This window comes from Entelurus aequoreus, linkage group LG01 (genome assembly GCF_033978785.1).
Source record: "Entelurus aequoreus isolate RoL-2023_Sb linkage group LG01, RoL_Eaeq_v1.1, whole genome shotgun sequence".
NCBI classification, from domain to species: domain Eukaryota; kingdom Metazoa; phylum Chordata; class Actinopteri; order Syngnathiformes; family Syngnathidae; genus Entelurus; species Entelurus aequoreus.
The window spans coordinates 56,279,672-56,299,409 of record NC_084731.1 but is presented as its reverse complement, the minus strand read 5'-3'; the positions used below and the strand labels follow the sequence as shown (position 1 = coordinate 56,299,409).

The following is a 19,738-nucleotide window of genomic DNA, read 5'->3' as shown; positions in this document are numbered from 1 at the left end:
ACTTGAACCCTGCACCTTATAAAACGGTGCGGCTAAGTTATTGATTTTTCCTCGCTGTCGGCCAATATGCAAATAGTTTAAATTAAAAACAAGCAAAGACACTGAAAAGGTGTGTTATTGTTTGTGCTATGGCGCCATATGGTGCTGCAGTGCCCTTCTGTTTGACTGAGCTTTCAACCGGAAGTAGAAGTGCCGTTCAGTCTTCTAGCCCTCTATAGCCTTTTTACTCGTATGGATTTGTCATCCATTACTCCAAGCAATGTTTGTAAGTTTTACAATATAACTAAAACAATTCTTACCTACTAAACCGTCCCATGTGTGATATTTGTAGGAGTTTTTTCATAAATACTTGTACGTGCTATTGTAATGTAATGACGCTATCCTCGTTAGCATTAGCGAATATGCTAACACGTTTACGAGTGTCTGTGTTAGTATTATTAACTTACAATGGTGTTCTTTTTGTATTGTTTCACTTTCACAAATTCCTCTGTAAATTCACCAAAACGTCACCGTGGAGTTATTGAGTCTGTTTAACTATTTGGAGAGCTAGCTTGCGCAGCTAATGGGTCCATAACGGTGACTTTTGTTTTGTTTGATTAGCCGTTTTACTGCCGTGTTACAGACCATTAAGGTATGTAAATAAACATTTACAAAATATTTATGTGTGTCAAACTCATTTCACAACGTACAGTATAAATCTGCGGCTTATATATGTAAAATATTTATTTCTTCTAAGATTTGGTGGGTGTGGCTTAAATACCGGTGCACTCTGTAGTCCTTCTTGCTAACGTGACATTGGTTGGTCGCAGTCAGCAGCTGACGAATCAGTGTTTAGTTTGGTCTCCACATGGCAATATGAATCACAACAAGAGGAGTCTAGTCTTCCACTCAAATGTATTTATGTTGTTGACTGAGACTTGCACTAAACAAATAAGATGGCAAATAGCAGCTGAAATATTTTCAGTGACTTAAATCATAGTCTTTTCTTCCAGCAGACATGGTTCGATTCCCAGCCAGGACAAACAAAGTCAACATTAAACAATCTTGAAATGCAATCTTGATGCAATATTGAAAAACTAAATTAAAGATATTTGTTTAATTCAATTGCTTTTATTTTATTTGAACAATTTGTACCCCCTTCATATTTCTCCAAAACATGCATCTAATCCCTTTAAACCCCACCCCCTGTATGCAAATCAGTTGTGTGTACCCCCCGACCCACCCCTGAAATTAGAATTTCGTCCCTGCATTGTACAGTAGAAACATTTTAAACATTTTTTTTAATCATTTTTTAAATTTTTATTCTGAGGAGCAAACTGATGTCTACCTGAGCTGTGACATGTATGAATTATAGTTGTATTGACTATAATTTACTTATACTGAACCACTGGAAGTGTAGTGGTTCACACAGCTGCCTTTTGTGTCGCTGCTCTGCAATGAAATCCCACCCTGAAGTCACCTGGGACATTACATTTGAACAGGAACATCTGAAAAGAAACATAATGGGGGAGAAATATATATTTTGTTTTAATATGGTTTCTGTAGGAGGAAAAACATGACACAAACCTTCCTAATTGTTAGAACGTCCACTGTTTAATGTTTGTGTTAATGCTTCACTAAAGAGAGTGTTTGGCGAGCGCTGTTTTGCTCTACGGATTTTTGCTTACATGGACAACTTTCTCCGACGCTGCCACAGAAATACGTGTTTTATGCCACTCCTTTGTTTAATTTTGTCCACCAAATGTTGTATGCTGTGCGTGAATGCACAAAGGTGAGTTTTGTTGATGTTATTGACTTGTGTGGAGTGCTAATCAGGCATATTTGGTCAAGGCATGACTGCAAGCTAATCGATGCTAACATGCTATTTACTCTAGCTGTATGTACATATTGCATCATTATGTCTCGTTTATAAGTATATTTGAGCTCATTTAATTTCCTTTACTTATGTCCTCTGTGTATTTAATTTATATTTGCATGTCTCATGACACATTATCTGTATGTAATATTGGCTGCATTTCTGATAGTTGTTTGTGTGCCATGTTGTTCCAGACCACAGCAAACGTTAGCCAGCTTGCAAAGATTGTAATAAATCCATTAGAAAAAGACAGCCGTTTCCTTTAACTTGGATACACACATCTACTTCCAGGAGTTATTTCACCCTCTGAGAAGTTTTACTAATGTTTTCCAATGTTGTAAAAATGTGTAGAATGAATATTACATTTCAACATTTCTGTCAACGAAGATTTGCGTCAGCCTGCGACACATAGTCAGTTGGATATTAAGCTAATATAGCTAATATAGACACTTACATCATGTGTTGCCTTCATTATAACACTTATATAAGACTTTTAAAGTCCTTTTGATAGTAGGCTAACATAGCTAATATAGACACTTACATCATGTGTTGTCTTCATTATAACACTTATATACGGCTTTTAAAGTTATTTTGATAGTATAATATAGACACTTACATCATGTGTTGCCTTCATTATAACACTTATACAAGGCTTTTAAAGTCATTTTGATAGTAGGCTAATATAACTAATATAGACACTTACATCATGTATGATACCTTCATTATAACACTTATATACAACTTTTAAAGTCATTTTAAAAGTAGGCTAATACAACCAATATAGACACATCATGTGTTGTCTTCATTATAACACTTATATACGACTTTTAAAGTCATTTTGATAGTCGGCTAATATAGCTAATATAGACACTTACGTCTTGCCTCTATAATAACACTTACCGTATTTTTCGAACTAAAAGTCGCAGTTTTTTTAATAGTTTGGCCGTGGGTGCGACTTATACTAAGGAGCGACTTATGTGTGAAATTATTAACATTTTACCGTAAAATATCAAATAATATTATTTATCTCATTCGCGTAAGAGACGAAACAAATGGCAGCAATCGTCACTCACACGCCAACCAATAAGAATTTGGCGGGGGCGGGTCATGGCAGAAGTGCATTGTGGGTTTTGGAATGCTAACTGCTATGTGCTATACGCTACTGCCGGAGCTATTAAAATGGATCACATCAACGTTGGCGGTAACTTATAAAAACTGAGAAGGACTGAACTAAAATGGCACCGAAAAGGAAATCATATACTGCAGATTACAAGCTGGACGTAGTGAAATATGCAGCAGAAAAACGGTGATCGAGCAGCAGAAAGAATGAACGCTAGCGGGGCATACCAGGAGCCACACCGGGGAGGAAGATTTCATGTTATTTAGCGATCGGGAGTGACAGATTGTTTGGTAAACGTATAGCAATTTCTATATGTTATAGTTATTGTATTTGAATGACTCTTACCATAATATGTTACGTTAACATACCAGGCACGTTCTCAGTTGGTTATTTGTGCGTCATATAACGTACACTTATTCAGCCTGTTGTTCACTATTCTTTATATGTTTTAAATTGCCTTTCAAATGTCTATTCTTGGTGTTGGATTTTATCAAATAAATTTCCTCCAAAAATGCGACTTATACTCCAGTGCGACGTATATATGTTTTTTTTCTTCTTTATTGTGCATTTTCGGCCGGTGCGACTTATACTCCGGAGCGACGTATAGTCTGAAAAATACGGTATATAAGGCTTTTAATTTTTTGCCGCTCCACACAGATCTGATTGTTTGTATGTTTGGTTCAATATGGCTCTTTCAACATTTTGGGTTGCCGACCCCTGCTCTAGTGGTTTTATAATAATTATCATTGACACACTGTAGAAGTCCCATGGATCCTCTGTGGAGTTCTGTGCTTCTCGAGGTTGTAGAAACACGATTGCAGTGGTCTTATAGCCAGCCGGGATCCTAGCGAGAGGAACAGGAAGCTGTTCTCCCCCTGCTGCTGGCTCAGGATTTATCACATCATTTGCATCTGCTCATATAGTAGCCTCTGTGTGTGTCATCCATATGTTTTTACTTTAATAGCCGTGTTTATCAGGAAAGCAAAATTCCTCTGCATCACCCTCCAGGGGCTCACCCACATGCTGCAAACACACATTAAAACATGTATGTGAACAAACAGTTGTGCATACTGCAGCCGGGTCGCTCCAGCCCTTCTTGATTGCCCCGGTCTGATTCCAATTAGAGGCTCATCGTCCTTAGATCTCAGTAATGGCTCTGAGGTCGAGCGGTTTGGTGGTTTGATGCTGCTGCCAGTGGACAATCGGTTCGAGGGCCTGCTTGGATGGCACTGAGGGCTTTGGTGGGAATGCGTTCGGCTCTCAGGGAACCAGTCACAAGACCAGCGCACTTTTAACCCATAATACTACCTTGGCAGCACAAGTCAAGAGTGAGTTAGTTGGCTGTACACGTGCACGGAAGGAATCAGCAGACCACGTGATTGACATGCATGATAGAATGTGACCCTCATATTCACATAGCAGGTGTATAACTGGTCACAACATTAGGTACATTTATTTACACACTCTATTACAATAAACGATTTGAAAGTGCTACAAACTGTCGTATTTTCCGTGCTGAAGAACAGACAGGTATTTAAGGTGCAACCACAAATACATTTAAAAAAAATATATTTACATATATTAGCCGCACCGGACCATAAGCCGCAGCCGGTAAGAAGGATTTTGTAAACGTTTATATTCATACCTTAATTGTTTCCAAACAGTGTCTGTAAAACGGCAGTAAAACGGCTGATCAAACAAAACAGAAGTCATCGTCATGGACCCTGCGGAAGCTAGCTCTCCAATCAGATAATCAGACTCAATCACTCCACTGTGACGTTTTTGGTGGATTTACACAACTGAAACAATACACACAGACACTCGTAAACATGTTAACATATTTGCTAATTTCTTGCGATGAGGTGGCAACTTGTCCAGGGTGTACCCCGCCTAACCAACCGAATGCAGCTGAGATATGCTCCAGCACCCCCCGCGACCCTGAAAGGGACAAGCAGTAGAAAATGGATGGATGGTTATTCGCTAATTTTTAAAATTTATTTTATTTTATATTTTAAAGCACATCCTGTTTTTCACCCACTCAGGCAAATCATATTGTTGATGTAGATGTTCATATCTGCTGTACATAATGGCTTTACAAGAGATACTTCTCTGCCTTTTTGTATTTGACTTCATACAATTTTTGGATGTAATTAGTGTTTGGCGCAACCAGTTCCTGGGCAGGAGGGGATAGAAATAAGAAAAAAAAGAAGACAAAGGGGGAAATTGGGGGGACGAGAGGGGAATAAGCCAGAGAGAGACAACAACAACAAAAAACAACAGAGCATCTTGCAAATACGCATATTCGCTAATGCCAACAACGCTAGCTTGATTACATTCTCCTACAGACGGATTAGTAAGAAATCATTGTTTTAGTTATATTGTACAACATATAACTTACATACTTCCGGTTCAAGGTACGAAACTTGAATTACATTTTCAACCCACAGCAACTGCTGTCTAAAGATGGCGCAATAGCACAAACAATAACACACCCTTGGCTGCGTTAGTTGAGACCCCAAGACCCTGGAGACAGGAGGAAAATGTGCAGGTCAGACAAGTATTTTGATTATATAGTAACACAGGATGAGAGTCTGTAACGTTAATTAATTTTTTGAGCCCTGACTAGAGGGCGAGACAGGCGTTTATAATAGTCTGATTGGCAACAACAATCAGATGTGCCCAAGCCAATCAGGGACAGGTGAGAGGAAAAGCGCTCTGCGATACATACAGGAAATGGAACAAAAAGAAGAGCGCTGACCAGGAAACAAATGCAGAAAATAAAGGAAACAAGTAAGACATATATAATATAGCTAATATAGACACTTACATCATGTGTTGTCTTCATTATAACACTTATATAAGACTTTTAAAGTCATTTTGATAGTAGGCTAATATAGATACTTATATCATGTGTTGCCTTCATTATAACACTTACATAAGACTTTTAAAGTCATTTTGATAGCAGACTAATATAGCTAATTTAGACACTTACATCATGTGTTGTCTTTATTATAACACTTATATAAGACTTTTAAAGTCATTTTGATGTTAGGCTAATATAACTAATATAGACACTTACATCATGCGTTGTCTTCATTACAACACTTATATAAGACTTTTAAAGTGATGTTGATAGTAGGCTAATATAGCTAATATAGACACTTATATCATGTGTTGTTATGTGACAGATGTAATGTGACAGATCGTCACATCTTTTTAGTGTCTCTGTCTATGGACGTTAGCGATTAAAAACACATAAATTAGCACCATTTTATAAGCTACAGGGTACAAAGCGTAGGAAAAAAGTAGCGGCTTATTGTCAGAAAAATACGGTACAACATGGCTTACAGGGAGAAGATGCAGTCGAAGGGGGTTTGGCCTGGAGGAGGACTTCAGCCTGTAAATAAGACCGCCCACAAAATGGTGCATGCTGAAGAGACAGTCAGAAAGCAAACAAAACAAAATATATGCAACATTTTGACCAAAACGCCACCATTACAAGTTATGTCCACCACAAGGAAGTCTTTTAAATGTAGAAACACATCTCAATATGACCCCTTTAATTTAGGTAACTTACTATTAACTACATGTCAACTTACATCACAGGACTCGTTCATAACCTGAAGACCACCTTGCAGTTTGCAATTGGGGCAAAGATGCTGCTGTACTTTTTTCTCACTATATTTTCTAACGATATAAAGTGGGACTGCTTTCCCTCATATTGATCTACATGTACAGTGTGGCGATTGCTCTTGAAATTAATGTTGTGGAGGTATGGAATTTGGTCAAAAACAATAGATTCCTTTGTAATATAATAAAATACAGTAATCTAATATGATGGTACTGTTATCAGCTGTCTCTATGGTATGGATCAACCTGAGAGGTGTTTAATGAACCACTTGTTTTGCAACTGAGACAGCTTTGCAAATATTTTACGGTAACTGAAGTGTGAACGAAGGCTAAACCAGTTATTAGAAGGAATGTATTTTGAAGTCAAGGTGGAGATAATTTTGGACTTTGGAGGTGAGGGACAGAGATACAGATAGAGAAGTGAGTGAAAGTGGCTAAAATAAATAAACATAGCCGGGAAGCGTTGAGTCCATGCACAGGGCGTGGTTTGGCCTGTGTGTGTGTGTGTGTGTGTGTGTGTGTGTGTGTGTGTGTGTGTGTGTGTGTGTGTGTGTGTGTGTGTGTGTGCGTGTGCATGCGTGTGTATGTGTGTGTATGTGTGTGTTTATCAAACCCAGCTGGCACCCATTTGCCTCGGAATGAGTCTGCACCTCTCAGAGGCCCAAGCTTGCCCTGATTTGAAGGCCTCTGTGCTGTGTATGTGCACATATGTGTGTGTGTGTGTGTGTGTGTGTGTGTGTGTGTGTGCATAATAACGGCTTCATTAGAGAAGCCTGTGTTGCCAGTGAACACAAAACACCCACACACAATATATATGTATATATATACATATATACAGTATATATGTGTATATATACATATACATATATATATATATATATATATATATATATATATATATATATATATATATATATATATATATATATTAAGGCTGAAACGACGCGTCGACGTAGTCGACGTCATCGGTTACGTAAATACGTCGACGCCGTTTTTGTGCGTCGACGCGTCGCATATTTACGTCACACTACCGTCATGGCGGAGCGCAAAGCAGACTGTGCGAGCGAGGGGGAAAAAAATCACGCCAAAAGTGATCAAAAGTGTGGGAGTATTTCAATACACGGCCTAATAATGTTGTTGTATGCACACTGTGTCGAGCGTAAATGGCCTATAATAGCAGCACAACGGCTATGAACGAACATTTGAAAAGAAAACAATCAACTAGTCAATCGTCCGCGCGAGTATACGTTGTCATCATTACACAAAAACATGAATGTGTCATTTGTATCTGCTAGGGGTGTAACGGTACGTGTTTTGTATTGAACCGTTTCGGTACGGAGCTTTCGGTTCGGTACGGGGGTGTACCGAACGAGTTTCTAAGCTAAAGCTAACTTTAGCTGCTAAAGTGTTAACAAGCTGCTTCGCTCCTTCTGCGGCTGCCTCTGTCTCAGCACGCAGCATTGTCCCACCCACACAACCATCTGATTGGTACACACAAAGCGTTATACAAAGCGTTATCAGCCAATCAGCAGTGCGTATTCAGAGCGCATGTAGTCAGCGCTTCAGCGTGGAGCAGATAGGTGTTTAGCAGGTGAGCATCAGGCAGCGGACTCTCCCCAAATGATAATAAACACCTCCCAGTCAACTACTAATAACATCACTATGAGCCCGTTGACCTTCTAGGAATATAAACTGGAGCTCAGCTCACTCGCAGTCCTGGCTCTAGGTGAAGGCTACCGGTAATTAGCTCTCAGTTCCAGCCACATCGACCCCTTCCGAGCGCCTATTTTCAGCTGCTGGGAATATTGTAAACAAGAAAAGAAGCAGATCATGTAGACATGCTAACCTTTCTTCATTACAACTGTTAGTCACTCACTGGAATGAGTAGAATTGGTTATTGTGTACTGTGTTGGACTGGATGTTTATTTTGCACATTTTAAAAGCAATACTTAATGTTTACAGTGCTCCAGAATATTTAGATTGGCACTTTTTTGTATTAGATGTTTATCTTTATTTTTGCACATTTTAGCAAATAAGCAATACTTTCACTTTTGTTGAAATGTTTACACTGTTGTTACAGAATATTTCGTTTTGCACTTTTTTGTATTGGATGTTTATCTTTATTTTTGCACATTTTAAAGCAAAATAAGCAATACTTTTACTTTTGAAATGCTTATACTATTGCAGAATATTAAGATTTGCACTGGATGTTTACTTTTATATTTGCACATTAAAAAGCAAATAAGCTACTTTTAATTTTGTTAAATGTTAAAAGTTTTAAATGTTTACATTGTTACATAATATTTTGTCATGTTGTTGTCAATGTTGACTGAGTGGCCATACTTCTTTTTTTTGTAAATAAAAGCCATGCCTTTTGAAAAAACAGGCCTACATTTATTTTTTCATCTTCGTTTTAAATAAAAAAATAATCGGTAAAAGGAAAAATAATCTATAGATGAATCGAAATAATAATAATCTATAGATTAACCGATTAATCGAAAAAAATAATCTATAGATTAATCGATAGAAAAATAATCGTTAGCTGCAGCCTTAATATATATATATATATAAATAAATAATATATTAGGGCTGTCTAAGTTGACCTGATGATAGCGCGTTAACTATGAGTTCCTTTAATGTGCGATTGACGTTTTTGACCCTCGGCCCGTTCCGTAGTTCGGGGAAATGTGTAATGGCGTCCAGTTACTGTTGATTCACAAGCTCGAAAGAAGCACAACTGCACAACTGCACAATGAGAGGGGGCTCTTATGGAAATCTCAGATCCAAATTGCAAGACGTTCTCCAGACAAGACAAGACAATTATATCTCCCATCGCCGTGAGACGACATCATTAGAGCGAACGCTGCTGGCGGACATTGCTGCTTATAGAGAGAAGAAGCTTCACATCCGCGTTTGGATTACAGTTGAGTGCATTAATAACATAAAATGTAGATTGTTACTCAAACTGCTTTAGTAAGATAGAATACAAGCTCAGCAGAAACAAAGTCACTCTTATCGGACATTTTTGCCAAGTCTTTTCTCATACCAATCACACACGTCCGGTTGGCGGCTTCACAATAATAGCGCTACGCTACACTTCCGGTCCAACCAACAAAACAACGAAAAATCATCTTAGAATATGATTATGCTATTCTGTTATTCTCTGATATTTCTACCTAAAGAAATGTTTTTTGGCATATTGGCATTAAGTGTAGAAGAAGATTGTCTTTGGACAATCTTCTTTGCTACCACTGAGACAAGGTTTAATACTGCAGGCATGCAGGCAATAACAGTTGACTACACAATATCACCATCGCTATGGTATATTATTTTATAACCTGTTCTGATTGATAGTCCACAATTGCAGAATGTTTAACATGCTGAATATTACAATTGATTATTAAATAGGTAGAAAAGGTTAAAACATTGTCATGCAGAGATATGAATTCCATTAACTTGCCCAATATGTGAAGTACAGAATATCTGAAACATTTATTAATGCAGAAAAAATATCACCTAACATTTTTGACAATCAAAGCATGATCGTAACAATCCACATTTTGTGTTATTAATGCGTGAATCTGCCAACTAAACATGGAAGTGTAGCTCATCTCCTCTAAATGCAAGTGCACTTACAGCAGGAATACAAATTCTGTATTCCTACGAAATACAAACGCACTGTAAATATTTAATTTATTCTCCTTAAAAGTGTGTTTATATCCATTTTGTGTTGAGATGTTTCAAAAAAGATATGTTTAAAAAACATTTCTTCAAAGCTAATTAATTGCCCAGTCATGGTCATATAAACTTTAACATTATCTGTCTAGAGCAGACCTGGGCAAATTAAGGCCCGGGGGCCACATGCGACTCGTTAAGCTTTTCAATCTGGCCCGCCCGACATTCCCAAATAATTTTTTTAGATCTTTAAGATGGAAAGTGTTGCTGCCATTATGATGTGCAGTGATGTTTTCTAATGACCGTAAGTCTTCAACTATACTAAGTATTTCAATGGTTGGAATCTGCGCTTATGGATGATATACTAGTTACTATGGTAATCTAATTAGTTACTATGGTTATCTAATTAGTTACTATGGTTATCTAATTAGTTACTATGGTAATCTAATTAGTTACTATGGTTATCTACTTAGTTACTATGGTAATCTAATGAGTTACTATGGTCTTTTAATTAGTTACTATGGTAATCTATGTCACAGCAGCTCAGACGAAGCACCAAGCAGTGTGGGCGGGGAGCGTATCCACAGACACGGAAGGAGATTTTCACAACAAAGTTCTAAAGCTTAGTGATATATCACATATATCAGATTGTAGGTGAGTTTATTTTGTACCCTTCGCGTTCATATTTCACTGTTTGTTGCATTTTTGTTGCGTTTCACTTGATTGTAAAATGTGTCGATCGAAAGGGGGTGTGACGTTCATATTTTGTCAATATTCAGTGTTTTATCCCTCATAGAAAAATGTAAAATTCCATTATGTTTTTTAAGGCGGTCTGTCATAACGTTTTTAAACATTCAATCAGACATTATTGTGAGGTTTTGTAATAGTGTTAATAAAATAGATATACCGGCCCCCAGACACATTTTTTTTTCTCTAAATGTGGCCCCCGAGTCAAAATAATTGCCCAGGCCTGGTCTAGAGTACACTTATCAATGGTGAAAAATTGTATCTTTCTGCGATCAATCGCGATAATTTTGAGTTAATTATGAACAAAATACGATTAATCGCGATTAAATATTTTAATCATGTAATAGCCCTTATATACGAATATAAATATGTATGTATGTGTGTATGTGTATGTATATTAAGTGTGTAACGGTACACAAACATTTCGGTTCGGTACGTACCTCGGTTTAGAGGTCACGGTTCGGTTCATTTTCGGTACAGTAAGAAAACAACAAAGTATACATTTTTTGGTTATTTATTTACCAAATTTGTAAACAATGGCTTTATCCTTTTAACATTGGGAACACTATAATAATTCTGCCCAAGTTAATCAACATTAAACTGCCTCAAATTGTTGCTCAGATTAAATAAAATGACAAAACTTTTCTTCTACATATAAAAAGTGCAACATTAAACAGTTTCAAATCAACTCATCATGCTTAATTTATTACAGCATTTGGGAAGCCTGTTGTTGATTTTTATTATGTAAATGTTATATTTTTATCAACATGTGATAGCGGGGACCCTGCCATTCAAAACTAGGCTGCTGCATTTCTAATGATTAATGTAACTACAGCTGAAATGGTACAATAGCAATAGGAGAGACTATTAATCCCTGAACACCATGGAGTTCATGTAGGCTTAATGATGCAGTTACATTACTATATCAACTATCAGAGACAAAAACTCTTCATTTAACATAATGTCCTTTTTTGCTGCTTCAACACAGCTCAATCAACACAGAAAAAGGTAAAGTGAAAGAACAGACAGACAGGGCTTTGCTGTCCGTAACACACACACAAACACACACACACACACACACACACACACACACACACACACACACACACACACACACACACTCGCACACACACACACACACACACACACACACACACACACCGCAAAATGAGCTAACGTTACGCTAAAAGCGAATTAGCCTTCACCTCAAGCCAGGACTGCGAGCGAGCTGAGCTGCCTTTTATATTTCTAGAAGGTCAACGGGCTCATAGTGATGTTATTATCATTTGGGGAGAGTCCGCAGCCTGATGCTTACCTGCTAAACCAGGGGTCCCAAAACTACGGCCCGCAGGCCGGATACGGCCCCCTAGCGTCCAAAATCCGGCCTGGGGGAGTCCCAAGTAAAAAAAAAAAAAAAAAAAAAAAAAAATTATAATTTTTTTAAAAATGTGTCCTAAATAGTCCATTTTCTACTGTCTCCTAGCCACTCAGGCACATCATATTGTCTAAAAATGCATTTTACCATCGATAACGTGACATGCAGCAAGTGCGCTCTTTAAGTCAATTAGTGTGCGAGAAATATATATGTATGAATACATATATATATATATATATATATATATATATATATATATATATATTATATATATATATATATATATATATATATATATATATATACACACATATACACTTATACATACATATATACACATATATATACATATATATATACATGGACATATATCCATCCATCCATCCATCTTCTTCCGCTTATCCGAGGTCGGGTCGCGGGGGCAGCAGCCTAAGCAGGGAAGCCCAGATTCCCTCTCCCCAGCCACTTCGTCCAGCTCCTCCCGGGGATCCCAAAGCGTTCCCAGGCCAGCCGGGAGACATAGTCTTCCCAACGTGTCCTGGGTCTTCCCCGTGGCCTCCTACCGGTCGGATTGTGCCCTAAACACCTCCCTAGGGAGGCGTTCGGGTGGCATCCTGACCAGATGCCCGAACCACCTCATCTGGCTCCTCTCGATGTGGAGGAGCAGCGGCTTTACTTTGAGCTCCCCCCGGATGGCAGAGCTTCTCACCCTATCTCTAAGGGAGATCCCCGCCACCCGGCGGAGGAAACTCATTTCGGCCGCTTGTACCCGTGATCTTGTTCTTTCGGTCACAACCCAAAGCTCATGACCATAGGTGAGGATAGGAACGTAGATCGACCGGTAAATTGAGAGCTTTGCTTTCCGGCTCAGCTCCTTTTTCAACACAACGGATCGATACAGCGTCCGCATTACTGAAGACGCCGCAGCAATCCGCCTGTCGATCTCATGATCCACTCTTCCCTCACTCGTGAACAAGACTCCGAGGTACTTGAACTCCTCCACTTGGGGCAGTGTCTCCTCCGCAACCCATGAGATGGCACTCCACCCTTTTCCGGGCGAGAACCATGGACTCGGATTTGGAGGTGCTGATTCTCATCCCAGTCGCTTCACACTCAGCTGCGAACCGATCCAGTGAGAGCTGAAGATCCTGGCCAGATGAAGCCATCAGGACCACATCATCTGCAAAAAGCAGAGACCTAATCCTGCAGCCACCAAACCAGATCCCCTCAACGCCTTGACTGCGCCTAGAAATTCCGTCCATAAAAGTTATGAACAGAATCGGTGACAAAGGGCAGCCTTGGCGGAGTCCAACCCTCACTGGAAACGTGTCCGACTTACTGCCGGCAATGCGGACCAAGCTCTGGCACTGATCATACAGGGAGCGGACCGCCACAATCAGACAGTCCGATACCCCATACTCTCTGAGCACTCCCCACAGGACTTCCAGAGGGACACGGTCGAATGCCTTCTCCAAGTCCACAAAACACATGTAGACTGGTTGGGCAAACTCCCATGCACCCTCAAGGACCCTGCCGAGAGTACAGAGCTGGTCCACAGTTCCACGACCAGGACGAAAACCACACTGTTCCTCCTGAATCCGAGGTTCTACTATCCGGCGTAGCCTCCTCTCCAGTACACCTGATTAGACCTTACCGGGAAGGCTGAGGAGTGTGATCCCACGATAGTTAGAACACACCCTCCGGTTCCCCTTCTTAAAGAGAGGAACTACCACCCCGGTCTGCCAATCCAGAGGTACCGCCCCCGATGTCCACGCGATGCTGCAGAGTCTTGTCAACCGAGACAGCCCCACAGCATCCCGAGCCTTAAGGAACTCCGGTCGGATCTCAACCACCTTGCCACTGAGGAGCTTTTTAACTACCTCAGCAACCTCAGACCCAGAAATAGGAGAGCCCAGCACAGATTCCCCAGGCACTGCTTCCTCATAGGAAGACGTGTTGGTGGGATTGAGGAGGTCTTCGAAGTATTCCCTCCACCGGTGCACAACATCCGCAGTCGAGGTCAGCAGAACACCATCCTCACCATACACGGTGTTGATAGTGCACTGCTTCCCCTTCCTGAGGCGGCGGATGGTGGTCCAGAATCGCTTCGAAACCGTCCGGAAGTCGTTTTCCATGGCTTCCCCGAACTCCTCCCATGTCCGAGTTTTTGCCTCCGCGACCGCTGAAGCCGCACACCGCTTGGCATGTCGGTACCTGTCCGCTGCCTCAGGAGTCCTATGAGCTAAAAGAACCCAATAGGACTCCTTCTTCAGCTTGACGGCATCCCTCACCGCCGGTGTCCACCAACGGGTTCTAGGATTACCGCCACGACAGGCACCAACTACCTTGCGGACACAGCTCTAATCAGCCGCCTCGACAATAGAGGTGCGGAACATGGTCCATTCGGACTCAATGTCCAGCACCTCCCTCGTGTTCAAAGTTCTTCCGGAGGTGGGAATTGAAACTCTCTCTGACAGGTGACTCTGCCAGACGTTCCCAGCAAACCCTCACAATGCGTTTGGGCCTGTCCGGCATCCTCCCCCACCATCGCAGCCAACTCACCACCAGGTGGTGATCGGTAGAAAGCTCCGCCCCTCTCTTCACTCGAGTGTCCAAAACATGAGGCCGCAAATCCGATAACACAACTACAAAGTCGATCATGGAACTGCGGCCTAGGGTGTCTTGGTGCCAAGTGCACATATGGACACCCTTATGTTTGAACATGGTGTTCGTCATGGACAATTTGTGACGGGCAAAAAAAGTCCAATAACAAAACACCGCTCGGTTTCAGATCCGAGCGGCCATTCTTCCCAATCACGCCTCTCCAGGTTTCACTGTCGTTGCCAACATGAGCATTGAAGTCCCCCAGTAGAACAAGGGAATCACTCTCAAGTACTCCCTCGAGTGAATCCAAAAAGGGTGGGTACTCTGAGCTGCGGTTTGGCGCGTAAGCGCAAACCACAGTCAGGACCCATTTCCCCACCCGAAGGCGGAGGGAAGCTACCCTCTCGTCCACCGGGTTGAACTCCAACGTGCAGGCTCTGAGCCGGGGGGCAACAAGAATTGCCACCCCAGCCCGTCGCCTCTCACTGCCAGCAACGCCAGAGTGGAAGAGAGTCCAGCCCCTCTCGAGAGAACTGGTTCCAGAGCCCTTGCTGTGCGTCGAAGTGAGTCCGACTTATCTAGCCGGAACTTCTCCACCTTGCGCACTAGCTCAGGCTCCTTCCCCCCCAGCGAGGTGACGTTCCACGTCCCAAGAGCTAGCTTCTGTAGCCGAGGATCGGACCGCCAAGTGCCCTGCCTTCGGCTGCCGCCCAGCTCACATCGCACCCGACCTCTATGACCCCTGCTATGGGTGGTGAGCCCATTGGAGAGGGGACCCACGTTGCCTCTTCGGGCTGTGCCCGGCCGGGCCCCATGGGGACAGGCCCGGCCACCAGGCGCTCGCCATCGTGCCCCACCTCCGGGCCTGGCTCCAGAGGGGGGCCCCGGTGACCCGCGTCCGGGCGAGGGAAATCTGGGTCCTTTGCTTTTATTTTTCATGGAGGTCTTCGAGCTGCTCTTTGTCTGATCCCTCACCTAGGACCTGTTTATCTTGGGAGATCCTACCAGGGGGCATAAAGCCCCCAGACAACATAGCTCCTAGGATCATTGGGACACGCAAACTCCTCTACCATGGTAAGGTGGCATCTAAGAGAGGAGCATATACATATGCATATACACACACACATACACACACACACATTTACATATAATATATACACATATATATATATATATATATATATATATATATATATATATATATATATATATATATATATATATATATATAGTGCAGCCCCCAGCCAAATTGTTTTACCCCAATGCGGCCCCGAACTCAAAACGTTTGGGGACCCCTGTGCTAAACGCTAAGCACTGACTACTACATGCACTCAGAATACGCACTGCTGATTGGCTGTTACCGCTCTGTTTGTAACCAATCAGATGGTTGTGTGGGTGGGACAATGCTGGCTGCTGTGTAGAGTACTGACAGAGACAGAGGCAGAAGGAAGCGGAGGCGGCTACTTAATAATTTTGTGTGGAAACTCGTTCGGTACACCTCCGAACCTAAACCCCGTACCGAAACGGTTCAATACAAATAAATACACGTACCGTTATACCCCTAATGTATATAGATGTACATATGTATGTATGTATGTATGTATGTATGTGTGTGTGTATATATATATATATATATATATATATATATATATATATATATATATATATATATATATATATATATATATATATATATATATATATATATATATATACATATATATACATATATTTATATACAGTCACGATCAAAAGTTTACATACATTTGTAGAGAACATAATTGTTGGTCACAAAAAACACAAAGTTTGGTTCTTTTATGATTTTATTATGGGTCTACTGAAAATGTGAGCAAATCTGCTGGGTCAAAAGTATACATACAGCAATGTTAATATTTGCTTACATGTCCCTTGGCAAGTTTCACTACAATAAGGTGCTTCTGGTAGCCATCCACAAGCTTGTGGTTGAATTTTTGACCACTCCTCGTGACAAAATTGGTGCAGTTCAGCTAAATGTGTTGGTTTTCTGACATGGACTTGTTTCTTCAGCATTGTCCACACATTTAAGTCAGGACTTTGGGAAGGTCATTCTAAAACCTTAATTCTAGCCTGATTTAGCCATTCCTTTACCACTTTTGATGTGTGTTTGGGGTCATTGTCCTGTTGAAACACCCAACTGCGCCCAAGTTCCAACCTCCGGGCTGATGATTTTAGGTTGTCCTGAAGAATTTGGAGGTAATCCTCTTTTTTCATTGTCCCATTTAAAGCACCAGCTCCATTGGCAGCAAAACAGTCCCAGAGCATAATACTACCACCACCATGCTTGACGGTGGGAATGGTGTTCCTGTGATTAAAGGCCTCACCTTTTCTCCTCCAAACATATTGCTGGGTGTTGTGGCCAAACAGCAATTTTTTTTTGTTTCATCTGACCACAGAACTGTCCTCCAGAAGGTCTTATCTTTGTCTATGTGATGTCAGATGAAAAAAAAATTGTCAAGAGGAGTGGTCAAAAATTCACCAGCTTGCCAGAAGCTTGTGGATGGCTACCAAAAGCGCCTTATTGCAGTGAAACTTGCGAAGGGACATGTAACCAAATATTAACATTGCTGTATGTATACTTTTGACCCAGCCGATTTGCTCACATTTTCAGTAGACCCATAATACATTTATAAAAGAACCAAACTTCATGAATGTTGTTTGTGACCAACAAGTATGTGCTCCAATCACTCTATCACAAAAAAATAAGAGTTGTAGAAATGATTGGAAACTCACGACAGCCATGACATTATGTTCTTTACAAGTGTATGTAAACTTTTGACCACGACTGTACATAAATGCACTTTCACATAAACAGTCAACGAGCCACGAGATTTCAGGTTACACAAACGTGCACATAGAAACCTGAACAGTCCCAAGGGGATGACTCTTAACGACTTCCAGATGCAAGTTCAGGACAGAGAGCACATCAACACAGACAAAATCTTCTGTTTTGTTGGAGTCAGCACAACTGCTTCTTGAATGAACGAAGTGCTCGCGGACGTGAACAACACGAGGGTTGACATGTTTACTCAGCGGGGGGGAGTGCACGGATGGTTAATCACGTAGATAAGGCCAAGGAAAGCAGCAAGTCACACAGAACGGGGTGAGAATCCCCTTTCAAAATGGAGTTCTCTCAAAATGGTCAATTGCGTGGTTTCATGCGATGGTTACGATGTCAAGTAACGTGTCTGTTTGTCTTTCAGATGTGGCCAACACCTACACTGAGCCCCTCATATTGAGGTCGGATCACCCCGAGAGGTCACAGGGCGAGGACGGCGGCAAATGCAAAAGCGGCAGGAGTATCACGTGTGAGTAAACAGCGCGTTCTCACGCAGACGTTCACACGCAGACGCACAAACGGAGGGAGGCTCGTGAAAGTGGTGTTTCCATTACATATTACCAGGTCGGATGAGTCACATATCCTGACCTTTTACCAGTAGCCCCGCAGAAAAATCCAGGTTGTCAGCCAAATAGGTTAAGATCCTGATTTCAGTGCATAAAACAAGTTGGATTCCAAATCAGCACACTTCCCTCCTTTATTCTTCCTTTCTCTTCTCCCAAATGCAAACCAGGTTACCTCGTCAACGCGAGGTAAATGTGACTGCCACCGTGACATGTGCTTCCATTTGTAGGTCTCATTTCATTGTTCACTGTTCGCGGCACGTTATGTAATCAGTCGAATCAATATGAACCCTAAATGGATATTAGATTAAATCAGTTAACGTCTGACGTCACGTTCCCTTCCGTCAGCCTCTAAACCTCACTCTCTCAACCTTTGTCTGTCTTTCTTACAAGAACATTTTGTACTTTCGAAGGAATTAAGTCACCTTTAATTCGCTCTGTGTGATATTTGAGCCACACCATTTGTGTTTTAGTTCAACAGCAACAGTGTACAGTGATGGCAAGCTACTTGGAAAATGTAGTAATGTAGTACGCTAAGCTACAAGTTACTCTCCATTAAATGTAGTTAAGCTACAGGGGAATCTATCTCAGGAGAATTGTAGCAAGCTACACTACAAGCTACACAACAAAAGTAGCACATCAGAGCTACATGTACATAATGTCATGGCTGTCTTGAGTTTCCAATCATTTCTACAACTCTTATTTTTTTTGTGATAGAGTGATTGGAGCACATACTTGTTGGTCACAAAAACATTCATGAAGTTTGGTTCTTTTATGAATGTATTATGGGTCTACTGAAAATGTGAGCAAATCTGCTGGGTCAAAAGTATACATACAGCAATGTTAATATTTGCTTACATGTCCCTTGTAAGTTTCACTGCAATAAGGCGCTTCTGGTAGCCATCCAGAAGCTTCTGGCAAGCTTCTGCTTGAATTTTTGACCACTCCTCTTGACAAAATTGGGGCAGTTCAGCTAAATGTGTTGGTTTTCTGACATGGACTTGTTTCTTCAGCATTGTCCACACATTTAAGTCAGGACTTTGGGAAGGCCATTCTAAAACCTTAATTCTAGCCTGATTTAGCCATTCCTTTACCACTTTTGACGTGTGTTTGGGGTCATTGTCCTGTTGGACCACCCAACTGCGTCAAGACCCAACATCCGGGCTGATGATTTAGGTTGTCCTGAAGAATTTGGAGGTAATCCTCCCTTTTCATTGTCCCATTTAAAGCACCAGTTCCATTGGCAGCAAAACAGGCCCAGAGAATAATACTACCACCAGGTGAGGCGGGGCCT

The 19,738-nt window shown here is 41.2% G+C and overlaps 1 protein-coding gene across 2 annotated transcripts in view; it reads left to right on the top strand.

Moving 5' to 3' along the window:
* The window catches only part of mdfi (MyoD family inhibitor), a 109,510-nt gene that overhangs the window by 32,437 nt on the left and 57,335 nt on the right, over window positions 1-19,738 (top strand). For both annotated transcript variants that reach the window (XM_062025129.1, XM_062025050.1), the window contains one exon: window positions 18,246-18,350. In XM_062025129.1, coding sequence (XP_061881113.1) covers window positions 18,246-18,350 — 105 coding nt within the window. The remainder of the gene's footprint in view (window positions 1-18,245; window positions 18,351-19,738) is intronic.